The sequence below is a fragment of the Artemia franciscana genome, chromosome 8 (genome assembly GCF_032884065.1).
Source record: "Artemia franciscana chromosome 8, ASM3288406v1, whole genome shotgun sequence".
Classification (NCBI taxonomy): Eukaryota; Metazoa; Arthropoda; class Branchiopoda; order Anostraca; family Artemiidae; genus Artemia; species Artemia franciscana.
The window spans coordinates 16,684,004-16,704,840 of NC_088870.1; the positions used below are offsets into that span (position 1 = coordinate 16,684,004).

Consider the following 20,837-nt stretch of genomic DNA (forward strand, 5'->3'; position numbering starts at 1 on the left):
GTGGGCTACCATTTAACTCAACCACCATAACTCGACAACCAAACACCTCAACCAAGCAACTCAACCAGTCTGAATTCAAACGCAAAACAACTTAAGGACCATCAACTCAACCACGAAATAACTCAGATCTGTTTCAATTTTTTGTCTCGTGAGGGATTTTTTAGTATATTACTTTAAATATGAAAAGAAAAAAATGAAATGTTGCAGCTGGAACCCCTTTTCTGCAGTTCAAAATGTAAGTCAAACAAGAAAACCCCTAGAGAGCAAAATGCCTTTTTTTCCCATTTGTCGTTTTGCATATGTCATTTTTCTTAAAATCCGTAGTAACTGTAAATGTTTTTATATTCTAAGTTTATGTAAGCTTCAATCTGACCACAAGCACTGGGTTACACACACAAATTGTATGAAAGGGATTATATATTACGGAAGTCAAAACGTTCTTCCTGGAGAAGAACGTTTTGACATTTTGACTTGGGATCTGTAGAAAGTTCATGAAAAATACATTTTTGGGGGCGTTTTTAAATTAAAAATATTACGTTATCTTTGCCTATTGTTTGCTTGAAATCCCCTGTACTATTTCCTAACCTCAAGACGAGTGGGAAACAGTCCTACAAAAGAATTTAAAGAAAATTGGACCTCTAAGGGATGGAGTAAGGCTTAGGCTTTAAATTATTTGGTGTAGAGAAGGAGCTGGCCCAGGTATGAATGTTTTAGGTTGCTCGATTCTATGGCGAGTTAAAGTTTAGTAATTATGCTTTTAGAGCGCTTTATGTGAACATTTTGAAATGAAATACTGGTCAAGGACCTGAAATTATATTAGGAGAATTGTTAACAAGTTCAAACAACAATATGTATAATAATAAAGGAAAAAAAAGTATTGTTAACTGATTAGCCTTTTATATGAGACTTTCATTACTTTTCTCTCCATCTGAACTGAAAAAACTACCATTGGAACTGAAAAAATTACATTCTCACATCCTACGGAAAAAATTACTGGAAAATAAGTTTTGCCCCGTGATCGGTTGACACATTGAATAGATTGCCGGCAGAGGTAATCTCGGAAAATCCTTCCCTTGACGCTTTCAAGAGAAGGTATAACTAATTCCTTAGTTTTGGAAAATGGGGTAATTCCCTGGACTAATGGCAAATCATCATCTGTGATATTGCGGTGAAACCTGTAAGAAAAAAAAATATACAACAAGGAAAATTGAATATTCCATTGTTCCGTGGTGGCGCAGTGGGTTTAACCTTACCTTGATAATGCGGAGATTGATCCAGGTTGTATCAACACGCTGCAGGGCCGACGCACGGTCTTTATTAGTCAAGAAGCGTCATTAAGTCCATTACTTACTTTTTTTTATTACTTTTTTTTACTTTTAATTCAATTACTTTCTTACTTTTTCTTTTAATCCGATTGCTTACTTACTTTTACTTACGATTATTTACATAGTTCACATATCTACAAGTCGTAGCTTGTTTTTTCTCTTTCTCTCTTTCACATATGTTTTAAATTCAGTATATCCAGCCCAGAGACTAACAAATATGCCTTTTGTCCCTCCATCCATAAAATGAACCCATGCTCTTTACTCTGTCGACAAGAAAAGACCACAATGACCAGTGTCACTCTCCTCAAGAATATGAAAAATAATATGTTTAACATGTTTCAACTAAAAATAGCAATACTATTTTGAAAGAAACCAAGCAAATTGTCACCTCTCCCCCGCCCTGAAAATCCATGCGAAAACCATAGGGAGCAGGCAAATGAAATCTCGCATTTTTCTTGGATTTCCGAAATAGAGTACGTTCAGGCCTTAATAAGTAAATACGAAGGAATTTACCAAATAAAGAAAATTGCACATCGCTTCTGGCGTTGATCCAAAGATTCCTTGATGGCCAGCCAGAACTATATTTGCTGAATGTGCAATGCCGGTGACATGTTTTATATACTCGTGTATATTTATCTTCTTGCCGTATTGAAAGTTACCTATGTTTAATTGTTATTGAACATTATTTTATTGGCAGAAATTTGTTTGAAGGGGAGGAGGATGAAATTCAAAAGAACTAAGAGATCTAGTGCAATGTATGATAGTTACAGGCAGAGTCGTATATAGGATTCTTTTTGTGGGGGAGGCTACAAAATAATTATTTTCTCGGGAGGGGGTGGTAAAAACGCTTCAAAACTCGTTTATATTCATTTAGTTATGTTTCCCGACTCGCACGAATATTTTTTTGGGGGGGGAGGGAGTCCTAAACCCCTAGCCCCCTTCCTCCAATACTGCCTTGATTGTAGGACATACCGGAAAAACTCTCCGAATTTTAAGGTTTTAGAGAAGGGTTTAAACCAAGACATTTTTTTGTTCTTTGAGATCGAAGACCAGTGTAACAAAATATTTTATATTTTCATTTCACATTTTGCTTTATTAAGCAAAGTTTCTAAAACTGGAAATAAAATATGGCCTAATCAGCTTAGTATGAAGGAACGTTTGCTTGTAGGAGGGAGGGTTAATTGCAGGAGGAGGGGTTGGACCAATACTGAGGTGTTTAAAACCCTCGCTTGAGCGGTCATATGCTGATCCATAAGAAACCATTGAATCAATTTATACTAAGAAAATATGTTGGTTTCTTGTCCTCTTTTCTTCCTTACGTTAGCGGCAACCATTTAAATCCCCAAACTGGTCTTACGTCATTATTCCGTTTCAGCGCCACCATAAAGAATGGTTCTGTTAATCCTTCTTTCTCATCTTTATCAGCAAATGCACGATTTTGAACCGTATCCAGATTATGAGATACTTACAAAAGAGGAAAGTTCAGTTTGTCTCTGCACTTAAAATTATATGAACGCCATCTAGGTTTAATTGATAAAATCCTAAAATAAATGTTAAAATATAATAAAGTTATAGTTCCATTCATTTGTTGTTTTTTTTTCGTTTTCTTTTTTTCAGCGGGCTAAAAATAAAATCCCTACTGCTGAAAAGCCACAACATCCGTATTTGTGGGAATTCTAATTTTTAATTTAGCCTATGTGCTATGTACTTAGCCATAGATATTTTATTAGCCAGAATAAACGATTTAAAAATTCTATTATATTTGTAAAATCTTAAGTTGAATCTAAAGATATTTTGAACTTTACTTAAGATCCTTTTTAACTGAAGAGAATGAAACTTGAGGCTCCTGTTGATGGATATCAATATAGCCAATATTAAACTGTGAATCAAGTTCTACTAGTTTTTATTTAGTAATCTTGTTTATTACGATGATTTTCGTTCTTATTGTTTTGTGGATAATTTGATAAATTAAAATATACAATTCTTAATAAAAATAATTTTCAGTAAAACACAAAGGACATTTTGGTCTGTAAAAGGCATAACGAGTGTTAACCTACTTTCGTTCAAGGTAGTTTCTGTTCGTTTAAATGTGAACTGACAATTTATAGTACTTTCTGTTCGTCTTTGGTTTAATTCATTTATTGACAGTGATTTATGCTCGTTTTATGCTTCAGTTTTTGTTTGAATTTATTTTTGCTCGTCTTTAGTTTAATTTAAAACTATACAATTGCAATACTTGTCTGTGACACATTACCAAAAAGGAGCGTAAATGCTTGCGTTAAGAAATTTACCTTAGCTTGGGAACGAAATCGAGACCTAAAAATCAGTATTACAACGCTTTCCCATCTGAGCTATTACAGCTTAATAAATTTGTTCGAGATGTAATGTTATTAATCAAATTTTACAAGAAAAAATGAACCAATCACAGGTGGCTAAAATTCCAAAATGTTTTACCGCCCGGAGGTATTGGTTTTAGAATTCAGTACTATTTTTAGCTTTTAGAACCCAACTAGGAAAGTATACATAATTGGTGATTATAGTGAATAAATGAAGATTCATAGAGATCCAGCTATATTAAAGACTCTGGCATCATTTGCAGACATTTCCAATGGTGACTCCAGGGCAAAGATTAGAAGGTATTTATGTCTAAATCTTTTGTCGGGTTATATTGAAGGGGGAGCAGGGGCGTACTAGTTTATACAAGCTCGCGGCTCTTGGACAAGGGTAGGGGGATGAATTGTAAATTATTTTAAAATTTAAGAAAGAGCGATCTCTGCTAGTGTTCATTTCTAGATTTATTTTATTCTTTCATGGGGTGAAGGGATTTAGGCTGCTAAATGTAATTACCTGTAAAAATGTAATTTCAGGAGGGGACTAAAATTTCTTGTGTCCTTTGAAAGCGACAAAAAAAGCAGGCGGATTACTAGACCTCCCGTAGGCTATGTATCTTTTCTTCCCAAGGACGTACGATTTGTGATATAGATTTGGTTTGACTATGTTGCAAAATCCAACAAATTTTCCTTTAAAGATAAAATTAAACAACCAAAGACACTGGGGAAATTTTCGTCATGAAATTTTATAAAAGTCCTGAAATTTCCTTATTGCTTGCATATACTATTTGTTTGTAGGGAATTTACGGAACATTATTTGAAGGGGTTATTTTCTACAAAGAACAGTTTTTGAAGAATGGAATGTCGTCGGAGGACATTTTGCAGAACGGGGGGGAGAAGAATTTCCAGGTATGATTTGAGTAAACGGTCAGAAATTGAATTGAAATAGAAGTTTGTTTTTCAACTGAAAGCAACGGCCAAAAATAAAACCTAAAATCAGAGGAAATTATTCTGTATATGAGAGGTGCAGCCCCCTCCTCAATCCCTTAATGCAATTCTAAAGTTTGATTTTCGGTCCCAACTTTTGAAGAACCGCCATGGAAAGTCCAGAGCTGTTGAATTTGAATGGGAGTCCTTTTTGGAGATTTTAAGACTTTAGCGTAACCAGCGACTGATTAAGGAAGGGACAGGTCTCCTCCTATACAGAATAATTTCTCTTGGTTTAAAGTCTTAATTAGCCTCCTCTCCTCCAGTCACAAAACTTTTATTTTTATTTGAAGCATTCTTATGAAATAACACAAGCAAGCTAAAATGAATGAATAACTGAAAAGGCCGAGTGATTGAATTGACGGTGTGTATGAAAATAAAATAGATAAAATGAAAGGAAAATTAATCAAAATCTTAAACATCATATACTAAAAATAATTTATAAATCAATTGAGTCAGTTCCAATATGTTTTTTTATTTGGTTGGATATCGAGAAAAGCTCTATTAAGACAGTATTATTTCCGATTATCAAGGGTCTATATTAAAACTGATGTAATCCATCGCTGCCAAAAAATGTAGAAACTGTTGCCACAGTAACAAGACTTCAAGTGATTGGTCCAAAGTGCTTCCAAGGTTTAAAGTCATTTTTGACATGTAGATTCAATTTTCAGAGATTATAACAGAAGTATTTATTTTTCAACGTCTGGGAAAATGCCTCATTTATGCAATCACACCAAAGAATTCATGCAAAGCGAAAATAGCTATTTTCTTGCCTTTCAGCCAATATAGATAAAATATTTGGTGCTAATTAACTATGCTAAGAGCCGGGAGAATGCCTCAAGAAGAAAATAAAGAAGTAATTGAAAAATCACCCCACTTGAACAGGAAAGTATTGCTAAAACTGTACTTTTAATATTCCTTAAAACTATTAGAAAATGCTATTTTTTCTGTCTCGACTCCCCCTCTGAGGATAAATATGCTTTTATAAATTTTAGTTTTTAGATCTGCCTTTTCTCTTTTCTAAACCGTTCAAAAAGGTTTTCTTAAGTCAAAATTCCTTAGTTCTTATAAAGGTATTCTGATTAAGTATTGTTGGTTACATAGAAATATTTCAAAAATCCATTTTAATGCTATATAATACATTTTCTCATCTTGTTTTTTTTCTAATGTATCTTATATTTTCTTATAATTTACTATATCATACAGTATATGCATAATATGTTTTACTTTTGTCTGGTCAAATTTGAATACCTCTTGAGTTTTACTTGAACTACCGAGTGGGTAAGGACGATCATCCTACCTAAGGACGATTATTATTGATAAATTAGGCACTGTTGTCGTCGCATATTAGATGTAACATCTGAGTAGACCCTGATAAGAAGGGGAAGAGGGCAAGAAGGCGGTCCCTTGTATTTAATTTAAAATGAGAATAAATAAAATTTGTGATCACTTGCAGTTTAAAAAATGAAACTAATAGATATAAATATAATACATGAAAATTGGTTTTTTGAGCACATCTTGAGTTTTCGAGTATATTCCAAATTTTTTTTCTCACTTTTTTTGTCAAATATGGGTTACTATTTCTGAACAACAGGAGTTAAATCCTTTACCCTTTATCAGTTATTGTATTGCAACAAGATGTTCAATAATTTCTTAGACCTTATTAATGATTAAAGTAAATAAAAATACATAGGCAGTAACAAATCAATTAAGTCAGTGCACGCTGACAAAAAAGGGTGACGTTAATGAATAAAAAATAGTAAAATTTCTGCATCTGCTTCGGGAAGTTAATTACAAGAGGAAGAAGGATAAGAGAAAGTAAAAAATAATATGATAAACGGAAAACGTGGAAAAAATCAGGACCAGTCAAAGGTAATTTGATACTATTAAGTACGAAAAGTTTGATGAATGACTGCTTAATGTATGAGTAAGATTCTTAATTTCGAATTCGCGTCTGGAAGCACTTACTAACGGCCGAAAAAGTGAAAAAGGAAAAAGACTAAACAGGGAAAATAACAAAGAAAATGAGAACATTTGAGATTAAATACTTTTCAATACTATTAAGTTTAAAAAGTTGAATGAGCTGGGTTTTTTTTATATTCTTCCAGAAATGCGTTGATTTCTCAAATCAGTATTGATATCCTCGACCATAGCTCAATGCTGATTTAAAAGCCTAATTTAACCCAAAATTCAAAAACTCCTGTTATCTATCTATATGTGGCCACAGGAACCACAGATCTTCCTTGAATGGGATGGCAAAGGTAAAAAGTAAAGATGTAAAGGAAGCTGGAACTTAATGGGTGAGGTTAAACAGTGCCAATATGAATTGATTGGAGTGGAGGGAATGTTGTGCGACTATGTTGGCCTCATACACCCTCGTGCTGAAGTAATTTGATTGATATCCTCCACAAGAAAGTACTTTCCAGGAGCTAATTATAAGGAGACTGGTGAAATAGGACATTAAATTGAACGTATGATACGATTCATCTGTAATGCAATAGAGCTAAAGCTGAAATTTCTATTGAAGTAATTATTGATTAGTATTTCCCATTTCCAAAATGTTTAAAGTTTGAAGACAGTCTGCAGAAAACTAGGTTGACTATACTGGTCAACCTAGAATATATTTAATACCAACTTGCTAATGCCTCAAACCAAGGTAAATATCATTGATTTTTTTTTTATTCGGCAATTCACTGGCTAGGGGAATATTCCATAGGATAAATTTGGTCCTGGTTCCATAAACTGTATAACAATTGTTTGCTTCATTTTAATTTCGTTTATAGTTGCAGTTTCCCTAGTGAAAGACGATGGACATATACTGCCACGTACATGTTCACACTAGTAAACATTAATAAACTCAAATAGACATTAGTAAAAGCAGTGGTCCCTTATTCCATTACAAATTCATTGTTAAATTCCTCTTAAAACAATTTTCCCTTTAAATTCTTTCGACATGCCGTTATGAATCGTATTTCCATGTTGGTGTTGGTATTTTGGCAAATCCGTGGCTTCGTGAAAACCTCACCCCACGGCATCTCCCTCCTCGCGAATGGCTCTCGCGACGAGTAGTTCAACCGGTGCCAAAAACTCAACCGACACCAGCACTACTTACGCAAGTATTTTTGTTGCCTTGTTTGTTAATATTTTTAATTCTTTCTACACTTGTCAGCAATTGTATGTATCTATTTGCTTTACTTCATTATTCTGTTTGTTTGTTTTGCTTTTTAAAGTTTTTTCCTTTAATTTGAACTTAAAGTTTTTTTTTTAAATCTTTTAATTTGACTGTGAAATTTCGAGCAGTATATTAGTTTGCATGACTGTGATTTTTATATATTTAGTGCCTTATATTTTATGATGACAAGAACTACCGCTGTTCGGCATGACCCTGTAAGGCCTTTGATAATAAAATATATTATTGTTTATCGTTGTAGCCTTTTTTAGATTCAAACAGGAAGTCAAGATTCCGTCAACCATCTTGATCTTGGTTGGCTTGCTTATGTTGAATGTCGTTTGTCCAATTCGTGTAGAGAAGGGAAAGATGGTTTGGCCAAAATTAAACCCCCCAACATTTAGAGGCCTCTGGCTGGAACCCAATAAATATCTTTATCCTGGTAAGTAAGCAAGCTATAATATACAGATAATTAACACTATATGTGTAAAAACTGATAAAAAAGTGACTGCAATTGCATTTAAATAATTTTTCGCATCATGTACTTTATGTGCAACAAATTGGACTTTCCAATGCTTCAAATTCAAAATTCTGTCAAGTTTATAGTGACATTTGGAAGTTAGGCAATTTATATGTTTTAACGGCTTCTAATGAGTAATTTTAAAATTAGTACGTTTTATACATTCAAAATAAGGATCAATAACACATCTTGTAGCTGTGTTTGCTGCAACTGAAACCTTTTAGGGTTTTGTATTCTATAGTAATTTCTATTTTGGGGGATCTTTTGACTCGTTAAGTACACCTAATAAAGGAGATGACCAAGGATGATCCCAGGAACAGGAGGGATCAGTTTTAGTACATGAATTTATGAATAATTCCATTTTTATGCTAAATTATCTGAGGTTTATTGGACTTATGTAATGGATCAATTTTAGAACTCTATTGAATGTACACCTTAGACTTTAAATAAGTTGGTATTGGAGGTATACTATTTTGAGATCTTGCTCATTATTTTATGTATCTTTCGGCTAATTCTTTTGCAATCTATAATTCTTCTTTTCAATGTTTTTTAACCTTCTAAGAACAATAGTGAATCTTCAAATAATTCAATTTGTAATTTTTCCATAAATGAAATATGTCGCATATGTGATAACAATTAAAAAACATTAACGCTCGAATTATAGGATAGGAAATTACTGGTGAATTCAAAATTAATTCTTTATCAGTATCTTAAGTTTTTCAAACTATAATTAGGCCTATTTGTTCTGACAGGATATTGTTCCAAGAACGGTGTAAGGCGGGCTGAAAGGATTCAATGTGTTATTATTTAATTTCCCTGAGATAATTAATAGGAAAAGGGTAAACTTTGGAGAGGGTTCATTCGACTGGAGATCGAAAGTTATAGTACTCTTTTTTGAATTTTGTCTGATCCAAATTTTGAGATAACCATTTTGTTCAAACCACTCCAAAGCTAAAACAACTATAACTCAGGGGACGGCATTTCCCCCCTGTATAGACAGCCCTGGATTAATATTAACGCATCAAGTTTTTAATTGGGAAAGGAGAGGATTTCTAATTCCGAATCTCCAAAAAAACATTAGTATGAAGTGAAAATTCTAAGAAAATGCTGAGACATAGAATGAAGCCAGCCATAAACATTATATGCTTTTTCGTTCTCAAAAGAGAATGTCAGCAGCATTTAAGGAAGGGTTGAGTGTGTTAAGTGGAAACGTTCAAGGTATGATGAAGAATAATTGGTGGGCAACTAGCCAACCATTCCCTCCTCCTTTTCTTTTTTTTCATTTTGTTCAGGCTAGTCAAAAGGTCTAATAGCTGTTCTCCTAGAGATGCCCTGTCCCTCACAGCCCTGGGGCAGGGATTGTAAATCATTCAATTTGTTCTCTCTTTAAATGCAGAATTTATCATTCAGATAAAGGGAAATTTTTGATTCGGAGTTTAATCAAAAATGCCTTGGGTATCAACTTGAAACTTTTCAGAATGTAGAGGGGCTCCCTAAGCTAAATCAAAAGGCACTATGTGCATGCAGTTTATCAAAAAGATGGATCAGCAATATGCTAAGAATGGCTGAGTGTATTATGCTGAAACGCTCAAAACATGCCGAGGAGGATGTTTTAAAGTTTTATTGGCTGTCTTTTTGGCTTTAAAATTTTTAGGCTCTAAAGTCTTTTTGGACACTAAAGGTCAAACATGCCCACATTTCTCTTTAGGAAATACTCTAATTTAACAACGGTCAATCTGCATAATTTACAACCCTTGGCGCGAGGGCTACGGGGGTTTTGTATGCCCAGAGACATAGCTACTGGCCGTTTCAACTAAAACTGAATTGCTTACAAGCGTATAAAAATTGCACAAACACAAACTATAATTCTTTATGCTGTTAAACAGACCCGTGAAAATTAGAAAAATGAGCGCTGATACTGTGTTGTGTGGCAATAATCTGGTTCCAGCTTTTTCCAGCAGAAAAGTAAACTTTTTCCAGCAGAAAAATGTCATTATAATTGAAACTAAAATTGACCAGAAATTATTATCAAAGAACAAATGAACTCCGAATTGAAAAAAATTTAAATAATCGATTGCTGCAAACATAGAATTAACAAATACTAACATTGATGAGTAAATAAATCTCAAAACAAAGAAAAATTAAATTGAATATACAAATCAAAGTTAAAGAGAACCAAAATTACTGCAAATAGAAGTACTGCCATTTTCCACCTTGCCTAATCGTAATTAATTAAAAAAAAACAAGTTTTTTTTAGCTGAAAGTAAGGAGCGACATTAAAACTTAAAACGAACAGGAATTACTTTGTATATGAAAGGGGCTGCTTCTTCATCAACGCCCCGCTTTTTACGCTAAAGTTTGACTCTTTCTCTCAACTCTGCTTTTTAAAACAGTGAAAACCTTTAGTGTAAAGAGCGGGGCGTTGATGAGGAAGTAGCCCCTTTCATATACGAAGTAATTTCTGTTCGTTTTAAGTTTTAATGTCACTCCTTACTTTCAGCTAAAAAAACTTTTTTTTTTAATTTAATTTATGAACGTTTTTGAATCAATGCATGTTTTGATTTCGGCTCTCTGCAGAGGAATAATTAAAACGAAATTTGCAAGTTTATTTCTTTGGCTAAATGACTTTCTCATAGTTTTGATCGAATGATTTTGATAAAAAGAGGAACGGGGGAGGAAGCCTAGTTGCCCTGGGATTTTTTGGTTACTTAAAAAGGCAACTAGAACTTTTAATTTTTTACGAATGTTTTTATTAGTAAAAGATAAACGTAACTTATAAATTAGCTTACGGAACAAACTTTTGTAATCTCGTGTTTTTATTACATATATGAGGGGTTCACCCCCTCGTCAGTACCTCGCTCTTTACACTAAAGGTTAAATTTTGTCCCAATTCATTAAGAATTACCCCTGAATCACAAAAGCCGTAGAATAAATTGTTGAAATCACTAAAAATACTTTAGCGTAAAGGGTGAGGTATTAGGAGGAGGTGAGCCCCTCATTTGCATAATAATTTCTGTTCGTTTTAACTTTCAATGCTGCCCCTTACTTCCAGTTGAAAAAAGTTTTCATATTTATTTTTTCATTGTTTTTTTTTAAATAATGCTAGAAAATCCTGCGCTCCCTTCATGGAAATTTTCTTCCCCCATGACAAATTCCTCGATGAAAAGTTCTCCCAGAATATTCCCCTCTTGTAAACCCCTCTCCCCAAACAAAAAATCCCCCTGAAAACGTCTGGACACTTCACAATAACCATTACTATACGTAAGCACTGGTCAAATTTGTAACTTGTAGCCCCTCCCACGGGGACTGTGGGGGAGTAAGTCGTCCCCAAAGACATAGTTATAAGGTTTTTTGACTATCTTGAATAAAATGGCTATCTCAGTATTTCGTTCCCTTCACTTTGGGAAAATAATTAGCGTGGGAGGGGGCCTAGGTGCCCTCCATTTTTTTTGGTCACTTAAAAAGTGCACTAGAACTTTTCATTTCCGTTAGATTGAGTCCTCTTGCAACATTCTAGGACCACTGGGTCGATACGATCACCCCTGGGGGAAAAAAAACACAAACAAATAAACACATCCGTGATCTGCCTTCTGGCAAAAAGTACAAAATTCCACATTTTTGTAGATAGGAGCTTGAAACTTCTATAGTAGGGTTCTCTGATACGCTGAATCTGATGATGTGATTTTTGTTAAGACTCTATGACTTTTAGGGGGTGTTTTCCCCTGTTTTCTAAAATAAGGTAAATTTTCTCACGCTCATAAGTTTTGATGGGTAATACTAAACTTGATAAAACTTATATATTTAAAATCAGCATTAAAATGCAATTCTTTTTATGTAGCTATTGGTATCAAAATTCCATCTTTTAGAGTTTTGGTAGCCGGGTTGCTCCTTACCACAGCTAAACTCTGTAAGTTTAGCGACCAGCTAAACCTACTGGTCGCTAAACTCTAAAGCTTGTTGCGCGATTTGCGTTTTACTGAAAATGAAATAGATTACAATTATTTTCTTTTGTATTTGCAATATTGAAGAATAAAATAGAAAATGCAGCGGAATCAAATTTTCAATTACTGAGTTTCCAGGAGCTTGTTTCATTACTGGAAATATCCAGTTTATTTTCACTTTTTTTCCGTCATCTTAATTATTATAGTGGTTTTATTTTTATTCATCATTGATATTAAAAAACAAAAGTATAGGGATCTAGATGTGTGTAGTTTTCAATTAAACACGAAGTAATAGGCTTAGAATTTTACGGCTGGAAAAGGGAAAAGAGTAGGAACAAACTCTTCTTTACAATAATTTTCGTTCATTTAATTTTTACTTTTTGACTCAAAATCTATTTAAGTGTGTCAGAACGGCTGAGTGTCGCTCCTGAGTTATGCCTTTTGAAGACTCTACTCTTTGCAAATTCCTCTTTCTAATAATTTTTGTTCATTTTAGGGTTGACTTTATTATTCAATTTAATTTTCACTTATTTTTAGATTTGGTTATTCATCTATGTTAGTGTGTGTTATTTATATGTCAGTAATGATTGTTTATTTTAATTTATGTTTGTATAAGTTTCAAGAATTCTTTAATTATAATATCTGGGCGCTTTGAGTTTTTAAATATTATAGTCAGTTGTTTCTACAAATCATAACTTTAGTATGGATCTTTGGTTTTATTTGAAAAGCTTCTTCTTTATACTTGATTTATTAATTGATTTCACAAAACACGAAAACGTGGTGAAACTAATCGTTAATAGTTTCTCATCAGTGTTTAGGCGAAATATTCTATGTGAGGTCTGATTAGAAATCTGGTGCAGTGGCTTTAATGTATAATTTTTATTATTATTTAAAACTTTGCAGTCTTAGGTGGTCTTGGTCATTCGCTTAAAGGGTTTATTGGGCTGAAAATTTAAAAATATTGTGCACTACTCTTTTCAATGGCCCAAACTGATTGAGGCGGGCCTTGAATCTAACTTTTTCTGTAACGAATAGGGCAATTTGAGGAAGGAAAATAGAGGATTGGAAACGATTGATTTTTTCGTCCCTAATCAAATTTGAAACTTCTACCCAAAGTCCTAGAACCATTCCCCCCCCCCTGTTTCTGAATGAATATTTATCAATAGAAGTTTCAATCGAACAAGAAAAATACCTTGTGTACGTTTTTATGGCACTTGGTATTAACCAAGTGACATATAGCAATCGCAAATTCTGTCGGTCTGTCGGTCCCGGTTTTGCTACTTTAGGCACTTCCAGGTAAGCTAGGACGATGAAATTTGACAGGCGTATCAGGAACCGGACCAGATTAAATTAGAAATAGTCGTTTTCCCGATTTGACCATCTGGGTGGATGGAGTGGGGGGCCTGTTAATTCGGAAAAATAGAAAAATGAAGTGTTTTTATCTTACGAACGGTTGATCAGATCTTATTGAAATTTGATGTTTGGAAGAATATAGTGTCTCAGAGCTGTTATTTTAAATCCCGACTGGATCCGGATCGGGATGGAACTTGGCGGGAAAAATAAGCACGAGTCCTAGATACATGATTGACATAACTGGAACGGATCTGCTCTCTTTGGGGTAGTGGGGGGGGGGTCAATTCTGAAAAATTAGAAAAAATGAGGTATTTTTAACTTAAGAATGGGTGATCGGATCTCAATGAAAATTGATATTTAGAAGGATATTGTGTCTCAAAGCTCTTATTTTAAATCCCGACCGGATCTGGTGACATTGGGGGGAGTTTGGGGGGAGGGACCTAAAACCACGGAAAACGCTTAGATTGGAGGGATCGGGATGAAACTTGGTGGGAAAAATAAGCAGAAGTCTTAGATACGTGATTTACATAATTGCAATGGACCCGCTCCATTGGGGGGGGGGTAGCTCTGAAAAATTAGAAAAAATGACGTATTTTTATCTTACGAAGGAGTGATGGGATCTTCATGAAACTTCATATTTAGAAGGACCTCGTAACCCAGATCTTTTTTTTAAATCTCAACCGGATCCACCGTCATTGGAATGGGGGGCAGTTGGGGGGAGGGCCGGAAATCTTAGAAAATACTTAAAGCGGAGAGATCAGGATGAAACTGGATGGGAAGAATAACAACCTGTCTAAGATACGTGACTGACATAACCAGACCGGATCTGCTCTCTTTGGTGGAGTTTGGGGGGGGATAATTTGGAAAAATGAAGTATTTTTAACTTACGAAAGGGTGACCAGATCTTAATGAAATTTGATATTTAAAAGGATCTTGTGCTTTCAAGCTCTAATTTTAAATTCCGACCAGATCCTGTGACATTGGAGGGAGTTGGAGGGGGAAACCGGATTTCTTAGAAAACGTGAAAATTGGGGTAATTTTATCTTTCGAATAGCCGATCAGATCTTAATGAAATTTGATATTTAGAAGGAATTCATGTCTCAGAGCTCTTATTTCAAATCCCGACCAGATCTTTTGACATTGCGGGGGGGTTGTAGGGGGAAATCTTGGAAAACACTTGGAGTCGAGGAATCGGGATGAAGCTTGGTGGATAGAATAACCAAATGTCCTTCATACGTGATTGACGTAACCGTACTGGATTCGCTCTCTTTGGGGGAGTTGGAGGGAAGGGTTCAGTGATTTGGTGAGTTTGGTGCTTCTGGACGTGCTAGGATGATGAAAATTGGTAGGCGTGTCAGGGAGTTGCACAAATTGACTTGATAAAGTCGTTTTCCCAGATTCAACCATCTGCGGGGCTAAAGGAAGAGGAAAAACTAAAAAAAATGATGTATTTATAATTTACGAGTGGGCGATAGGATCTTAACGAATTTTGACATTTAGAAGGACATCGTGACCCAGAGCTCTTATTTTAAATCCTGACCAGCATTAAGCCTCTAATTTTCCTTTTAAATCAATCTATTGATTCTTAGAATTTTGTTAGAGCTCATACCATATGATCTTTTGGCTCTTAGCTCTTCTTGCCTCGTCACAAGTGCCATATGAGCTCTTGTATAAGGTTCAAAGGGATCAGGGAGTGGATACCCCCCACCCACAGCTTGTATTTTTCCTACAACCTACACCACAGCTTGTATTTGTAATCTACAAGTGGGTTCAAAAACACTGGGATCCATCCTCTTAATCCAGGAGTTTTCACAGATGAGGATTTTTTGGTAGAGGACGTCCTCCGGAAGAATCAAGAGTTAACGCCTGATTGTGTGGATGATTCCTTGAATGAAGTCATCACAGAAGTAGACCAATACGAAGTCATGACTGAACAAAACTTAGAATCCTCTGCCCAACTTGGAAAAGTTCATATTCGGCCTAACACACAAATTGATGTGTCTATACAAGAGATTTGTCCTCTACCTGGATGTAGTAGTTGGGCTGATGAACCAAGAAAAGGAGCGAGACAAAAGCAACATTCTCAGATCTTGACTTCAACACCGATGAAAATCCTGCTGCAAGAAAAAAAAGAAAGCGAGAAGAAAAAGAAAACATTATCAAGGAAAAACTAAAAAGGAAAGAAGAAAAGAACCAAAGAACTAAGCGAGTAAAAAAAGAACTTAATGGGAAAAAGGCTGCTATTATTGAAAGACAAATACAAAAGGTGATGCAAAGGAAAAAGAGCAGAAAACTTTTTGAATCTGACTCCGACATTTCGATTGATGAGGAAAACATTTGTGAAGACGAATCAGAAAGTGAGCTTTTTTTTGACAAATATGGGTAAAGAAACCTGTTTCTATTGCGAAGACACAGGGAAAGATGGAGAAATGTGGTATCGGTGCACTTCTTGTGCATTATGGGCACATCAAGAATGTTCTGGATGGGACACTCCTGACGGGTATTTATGTAACATGTGCTCCAGAAAGTGAAATTGACTTTAAGTTCTTAAAGCTCATAAGCTAAATATATTGGCGCTTTAATTTTGTAAGCCGTTTTTAGTATGGAAAGATGTTTTTTTTCAAGTAATTGGCTTCTAATTGTGTCGATACTTTCAATTTAATTTTTGTAATTTCCTAAATAAGGAATTATGTAACAATATAAATATAATGATTTCAGTGTAATATGTTTATGTCTTTGAAATTTCTCATATTTTTTAATTTACAGCCATTTAGTAGAACATGACATTACCGACTGCCATTACCCTATGATAGGGGGTAATACCGGTCAAAGCTGATTTTGCAAAAACATTCATAATACCAATAGGTAAGCTTGATTAAGGCTCAGTTTAAGTATGCAATAAGTAAAATATACTATGTTAGCGATTTGACATGATTTCGTTTAAATTTTATTTTTATGCTAATTTTTATTCCTATTTTACCTTAGGTGAACGCCATTACCCCAGTCTCCCCTACTTTGTTTCAGACTGCGGAATCACGAAGTTAAAGACGATTGGAAATGGAAGAAAAGACAAAGTAGACGTCAATTCCATGGAGGGTATGCTGGAATTGCATACATTTCCAGAAGTTGAAGAGGCTAGCCTTCCATGGATGGTAAGAACTAATTTTTCGAGTTTACGTAACGAACTTTTATATTTTTATAATGTATATGATAGGGGTTTGTCCCCTCGCTAATACCTCACTCTTTACACTAAAGCTTAAATTTTGTCCCAACTCTTTAAGAATGACCCCTGAACCAGAAAGGCCATAAATTAAATATTTGAAATTCTTAAAGATACTTTAGCGTAAAGAGCGAGGTATTTAGGAGGAAATGAATTCCTCATATGCGTAATAATCTCTGTTCATTTTAAGTTTTAATGCTGGTCCTTCCTTTCAGTTGAAAAACCTTTTTCATATTTATTTTTTCACTGTCTTTTTTATAAACAAAGTGCCATGTTAAAGCTATAAGTAGAATATTATCGCGGAATTTAGGGATTATCCGTAAACTAAAATATTTATTTCCTTGTTTGACTCTTTGCCCCAATGCTATTAAAAGCTTTAGCGTAATGAGCGAGGGATTGCGGAGGGGACAACCCATTTCATATACGATGTAATTTCTGTTCGTTTTAAGTTTTAATGTCGCTCCTTACTTTCAGTTAAAAAACTAGTTTTTTTTATGTAATAACAAGTCAAAAACGAAAGTGAAGAGCAATGAAAAATTGGAATAAGAGATATGAGATAATGATATATACAAGCCCGTGTTTTTGTTTTTCATATGCTGTGAAGCCCCATAGCTTTCAACATGAAATCAAAATTGCAAAAGATGTTCCCTGTAAATGCTTTACCATTTACATTAAATTATCAAACAGTTCGTGGTAACGAACTGTAGTAAGGAGCGACCCGGCTCAATAGTAAACGAAACTCTAAAAAACGGAATTTCGATGCTAAAAGATATATCAAAAGAATCGGATTTTTATGCTGATTTTAAATATATAAGTTTCATCAAATTTAGTCTTTGTCATCAGAAGTTACGAGCCTGAGAAAATTTGCATTATTTTAGAAAATAGGGGGTAACACCCCCTAAAAGTCATAGGATCTTAACGAAAATTGCACCATCGGATTCAGCGTATCAGAGAACCCTATAGAAAAAATTTCAAGGTCCAATCTACAAAAATGTGGAATTTTGTATTTTTTGCCAGAAGACAAATCACGGGTGCGTGTTTATTTGTTTTTTTGTTTTTTTTTCCAGGGGTCATCGTATCAACCAAGTGGTCCTAGAGTGTTGCAAGAGGGCTCATTCTAACGGAAATAAAAAGTTCTAGTGCCCTTTTTAAGTGACCAAAAAAATTGGAGGGCACCCAGGCCCCTCCCACGCTCATTTTTTTACCAAAGTCAACGGATCAAAATTTTGAGATAGCCATTTTGTTCCGCATAGTCTAAAATCATAATAACTATGTCTTTGGGGATGACTTATCCCCCACAGTCCCTGGGGGAGGGGCTGCAAGTTACAAACTTTGGCCAATGTTTACATACAGTAATGGTTACTGGGAAGTGTACCGACGTTATCAGGGGGATTTTTTTGGTTTGGGTGTGGGGTTCAGGGGAGGGGGCTATATGGGAGGATCTTTCCTTGGAGGAATATTTCATGGGGGAAGAGAAATTCAATGAAAAGGGCGCAGGACTTTCTAGCATTACTATAAAAAAAAACAATGAAAATATAAACATGAAAAAGTTTTTTCAATTGAAAGTAACAAGAAGCATTAAAACTGAAAACGAACAGAGATTATTACGCATATGAGGGGTTCTAAAAATACTTTAGCATAAACAGCGAGGTATTTAGGAGGAGATAAATACTTCACTCTTTATGCTAAAAATTTTTTAAGTAATTTCAACTATTTATTCTACGGCCTTTCTGATTCAGGGGTCATTCTTAAAGAATTGGGACAAAACAAGATTTAGTGTGAAGAGCGGGGTATTAACGAGGGGGCCAACCCCCTCATATTTATAATAAAAATATAAGAATATAAAAGTTTGTTACGTAAGTTAATTCTTAAGTTGCGTATTTTTTTTTTACTAATAAAAACGTTCGTTAAAAATTAAAATATCTAGTTGCCTTTTTAAGTAACCGAAAAATTGGAAGACAACTAGGCCTCCTTCCCCACCCCTTATTTCTCAAAATCGTCTGATCAAAACTAAGAGAAAGCCATTTAGCAAAAAAAGAATTAATATGCAAATTTCATTTTAATAATTTATGTACGGAGAGCCAAAATCAGACATACATTAATTCAAAAACTTTCAGAAATTAAATAAAAAAACAAGTTTTTTGAAATGAAAGTAAGGAGCGACATTAAAACTTAAAACGAACAGAAATTACTCCGTATATGAAAGGGGTTTTTCCTCCTCGACGCCCCGCTCCTTGCGCTAAAGTTTGATTCTTTCTCGCAACTCTACTTTTTAAAACAATAAAAAATTTTAGCGTAAGGACCGGGGCGTCGAGGAAGAAAAACTCCTTTCATATACGGAGTAATATCTGTTCGTTTTAAGTTTTAATATCGCTCCTTACTTTCATTTCAAAAAACTTGTTTTTTTTATTTAATCACGATAAAGCTACGATGTGAGCAATCCCAGATAAAAATATGAAAATGTGGCTTGTAGGATTTTTAACCCTGGTAATGAAATTTACGCCATAGAAATAAAAACATCGTTACTCCTCATTTATGTCTTAGTCTTTTTTTCCCAAGTCATGTACCCTCACGACCTTGACAATTTTTCCAAAAATTTATAAATTAGTATATTCGATTTAAATCCATACAGAATATGCTTTAAAAATAGCTTTGAGTATTCCATCTGTTAATCTTATTACAGGTGAAGATTTTTAGAGAAATGCCAAAGACAGCCGAGAAAAATGAGACCAGGTTTTGCGGTGGAACAATAATATCCAACCGTCATGTTTTGACGGCGGCGCACTGTATTACGGTAGAAAAAGATGTACCAGTTAAGCTAGAGGACTACACAATATGGATAAGGGATGAGAAGTTTGGTGCTGAACGAATTGCTTTGCATAAAAACTATGTAAGTAGAATTTTAGTTGAGTAGAATAATGTTTTTAACTCTCACCTCATAGCCTTTTATAATGTTAGTTTTCGCTGTTTTCTTTTATATATTTTTTTACTGTTGAGTTACTCCCTTTTTTGTGTGCATACATTCCTAGTTGAACTTACTTTGATGGTGGGACTCTATCACTATTTTTTTAGTTTTTAAATTTCTAATTTTAAATTTTAAATTTTCATGATAAAATCATTTTATTTTTACCAATTGAAGCTACTGTATTTATCAAGAACTTCTTTCCAGCCTTTAGTAACCTGAGACTTAAAAATACATTTTGACAAACATGTATCTTGTGAGGAAGAATTGCGATTTGAATTTAATTCGCCCTTAAGAGCTAATCATTTTTTTGCAGGAAAACAAGAATAACTTAGATCAATTGATTTCAAAGTAGAAGTCAGAGAGAGAGAGAGAAAGAAAGAGAGAGAGAGAAAGAAAGAAAGAGAGAGAGATAGAGAGAGAGAGAGAGAGAGAGAGAGAGAGATAGAGAGATAGAGAGAGAGAGAGAGAGAGAGAGAGAGGTTTATTTAAACAAAAGCGTAGCTCAAATGGCTAATTTGATGTTGAAATACAACAGATGTTATTATGCACTATTATATATTGACGTAAAAAAAAGGGACGAAAGAGTTCTGGTAACGGTTTGCCCGAGCACACGCAGGCACAAAACATAAGCTTCAGTGGTTGCAACAGATGCAACAATGAATAACCAACTGAATAACCAACTGATCCTAGACCAGCGTTGGTTGGAATCCTTGCAGTTGTTGTCAGACAATTTTGTCTGCTTATACATCTCTAAAACTACTGAAACATCTCTGCAGTGTTACGTTCAAAATTGATAGGGCGTAAAATTACTCTGCAACAAGCTCCAGGCTGCCAAACTTCGGTTTCAAATTCGATTGTTTACTCACAAGTGAACATTCAGAAGTTGGAAACTTATAGCAAGATTGTGTCATATCGCTTGGCAATCTTGTGGAGGTCTTCTTTAGCCAATCTTTGCCTGTTAAAATTTTGACCAAGATGGTAAGCTTTGCTTACACTTTGCCTAGACCTGTGCCAAGCTAGGTGGATT

At 34.6% G+C, this 20,837-nt stretch overlaps 1 protein-coding gene across 2 annotated transcripts; it reads left to right on the forward strand.

Annotated features, from left to right (window-relative positions):
- Positions 1–3,690: 3,690 nt before the first annotated feature.
- LOC136029814 (uncharacterized) lies at positions 3,691–20,193 on the forward strand. Of its 2 annotated transcripts, none has more exons than XM_065708274.1 (4): positions 3,691–3,961; positions 8,084–8,253; positions 16,611–16,777; positions 19,529–20,193. In XM_065708274.1, exons 1-4 carry the CDS (start codon positions 3,873–3,875, stop codon positions 19,757–19,759), a joined length of 657 nt encoding a protein of 218 aa, XP_065564346.1. In that variant the 5' UTR covers positions 3,691–3,872; the 3' UTR covers positions 19,760–20,193. The 2 variants fall into 2 exon arrangements, with proteins under 2 accessions (XP_065564346.1, XP_065564347.1); XM_065708275.1 differs by having other exon boundaries at positions 16,650–16,777.
- Positions 20,194–20,837: the final 644 nt, after the last annotated feature.

What these genes read in the sequence shown, in the direction of transcription:
- LOC136029814 (XM_065708274.1), top strand. Translation starts at nt 3,873, where the DNA reads ATGAAGATTCATAGAGATCCAGCTATATTAAAGACTCTGGCATCATTT. An exon ending in TCCAGGGCAAAGATTAGAAG is followed by an intron (nt 3,962 to 8,083) that starts GTATTTATGTCT and finishes AGCCTTTTTTAG; the next exon opens with ATTCAAACAGGAAGTCAAGA. An exon ending in AGGCTAGCCTTCCATGGATG is followed by an intron (nt 16,778 to 19,528) that starts GTAAGAACTAAT and finishes ATCTTATTACAG; the next exon opens with GTGAAGATTTTTAGAGAAAT.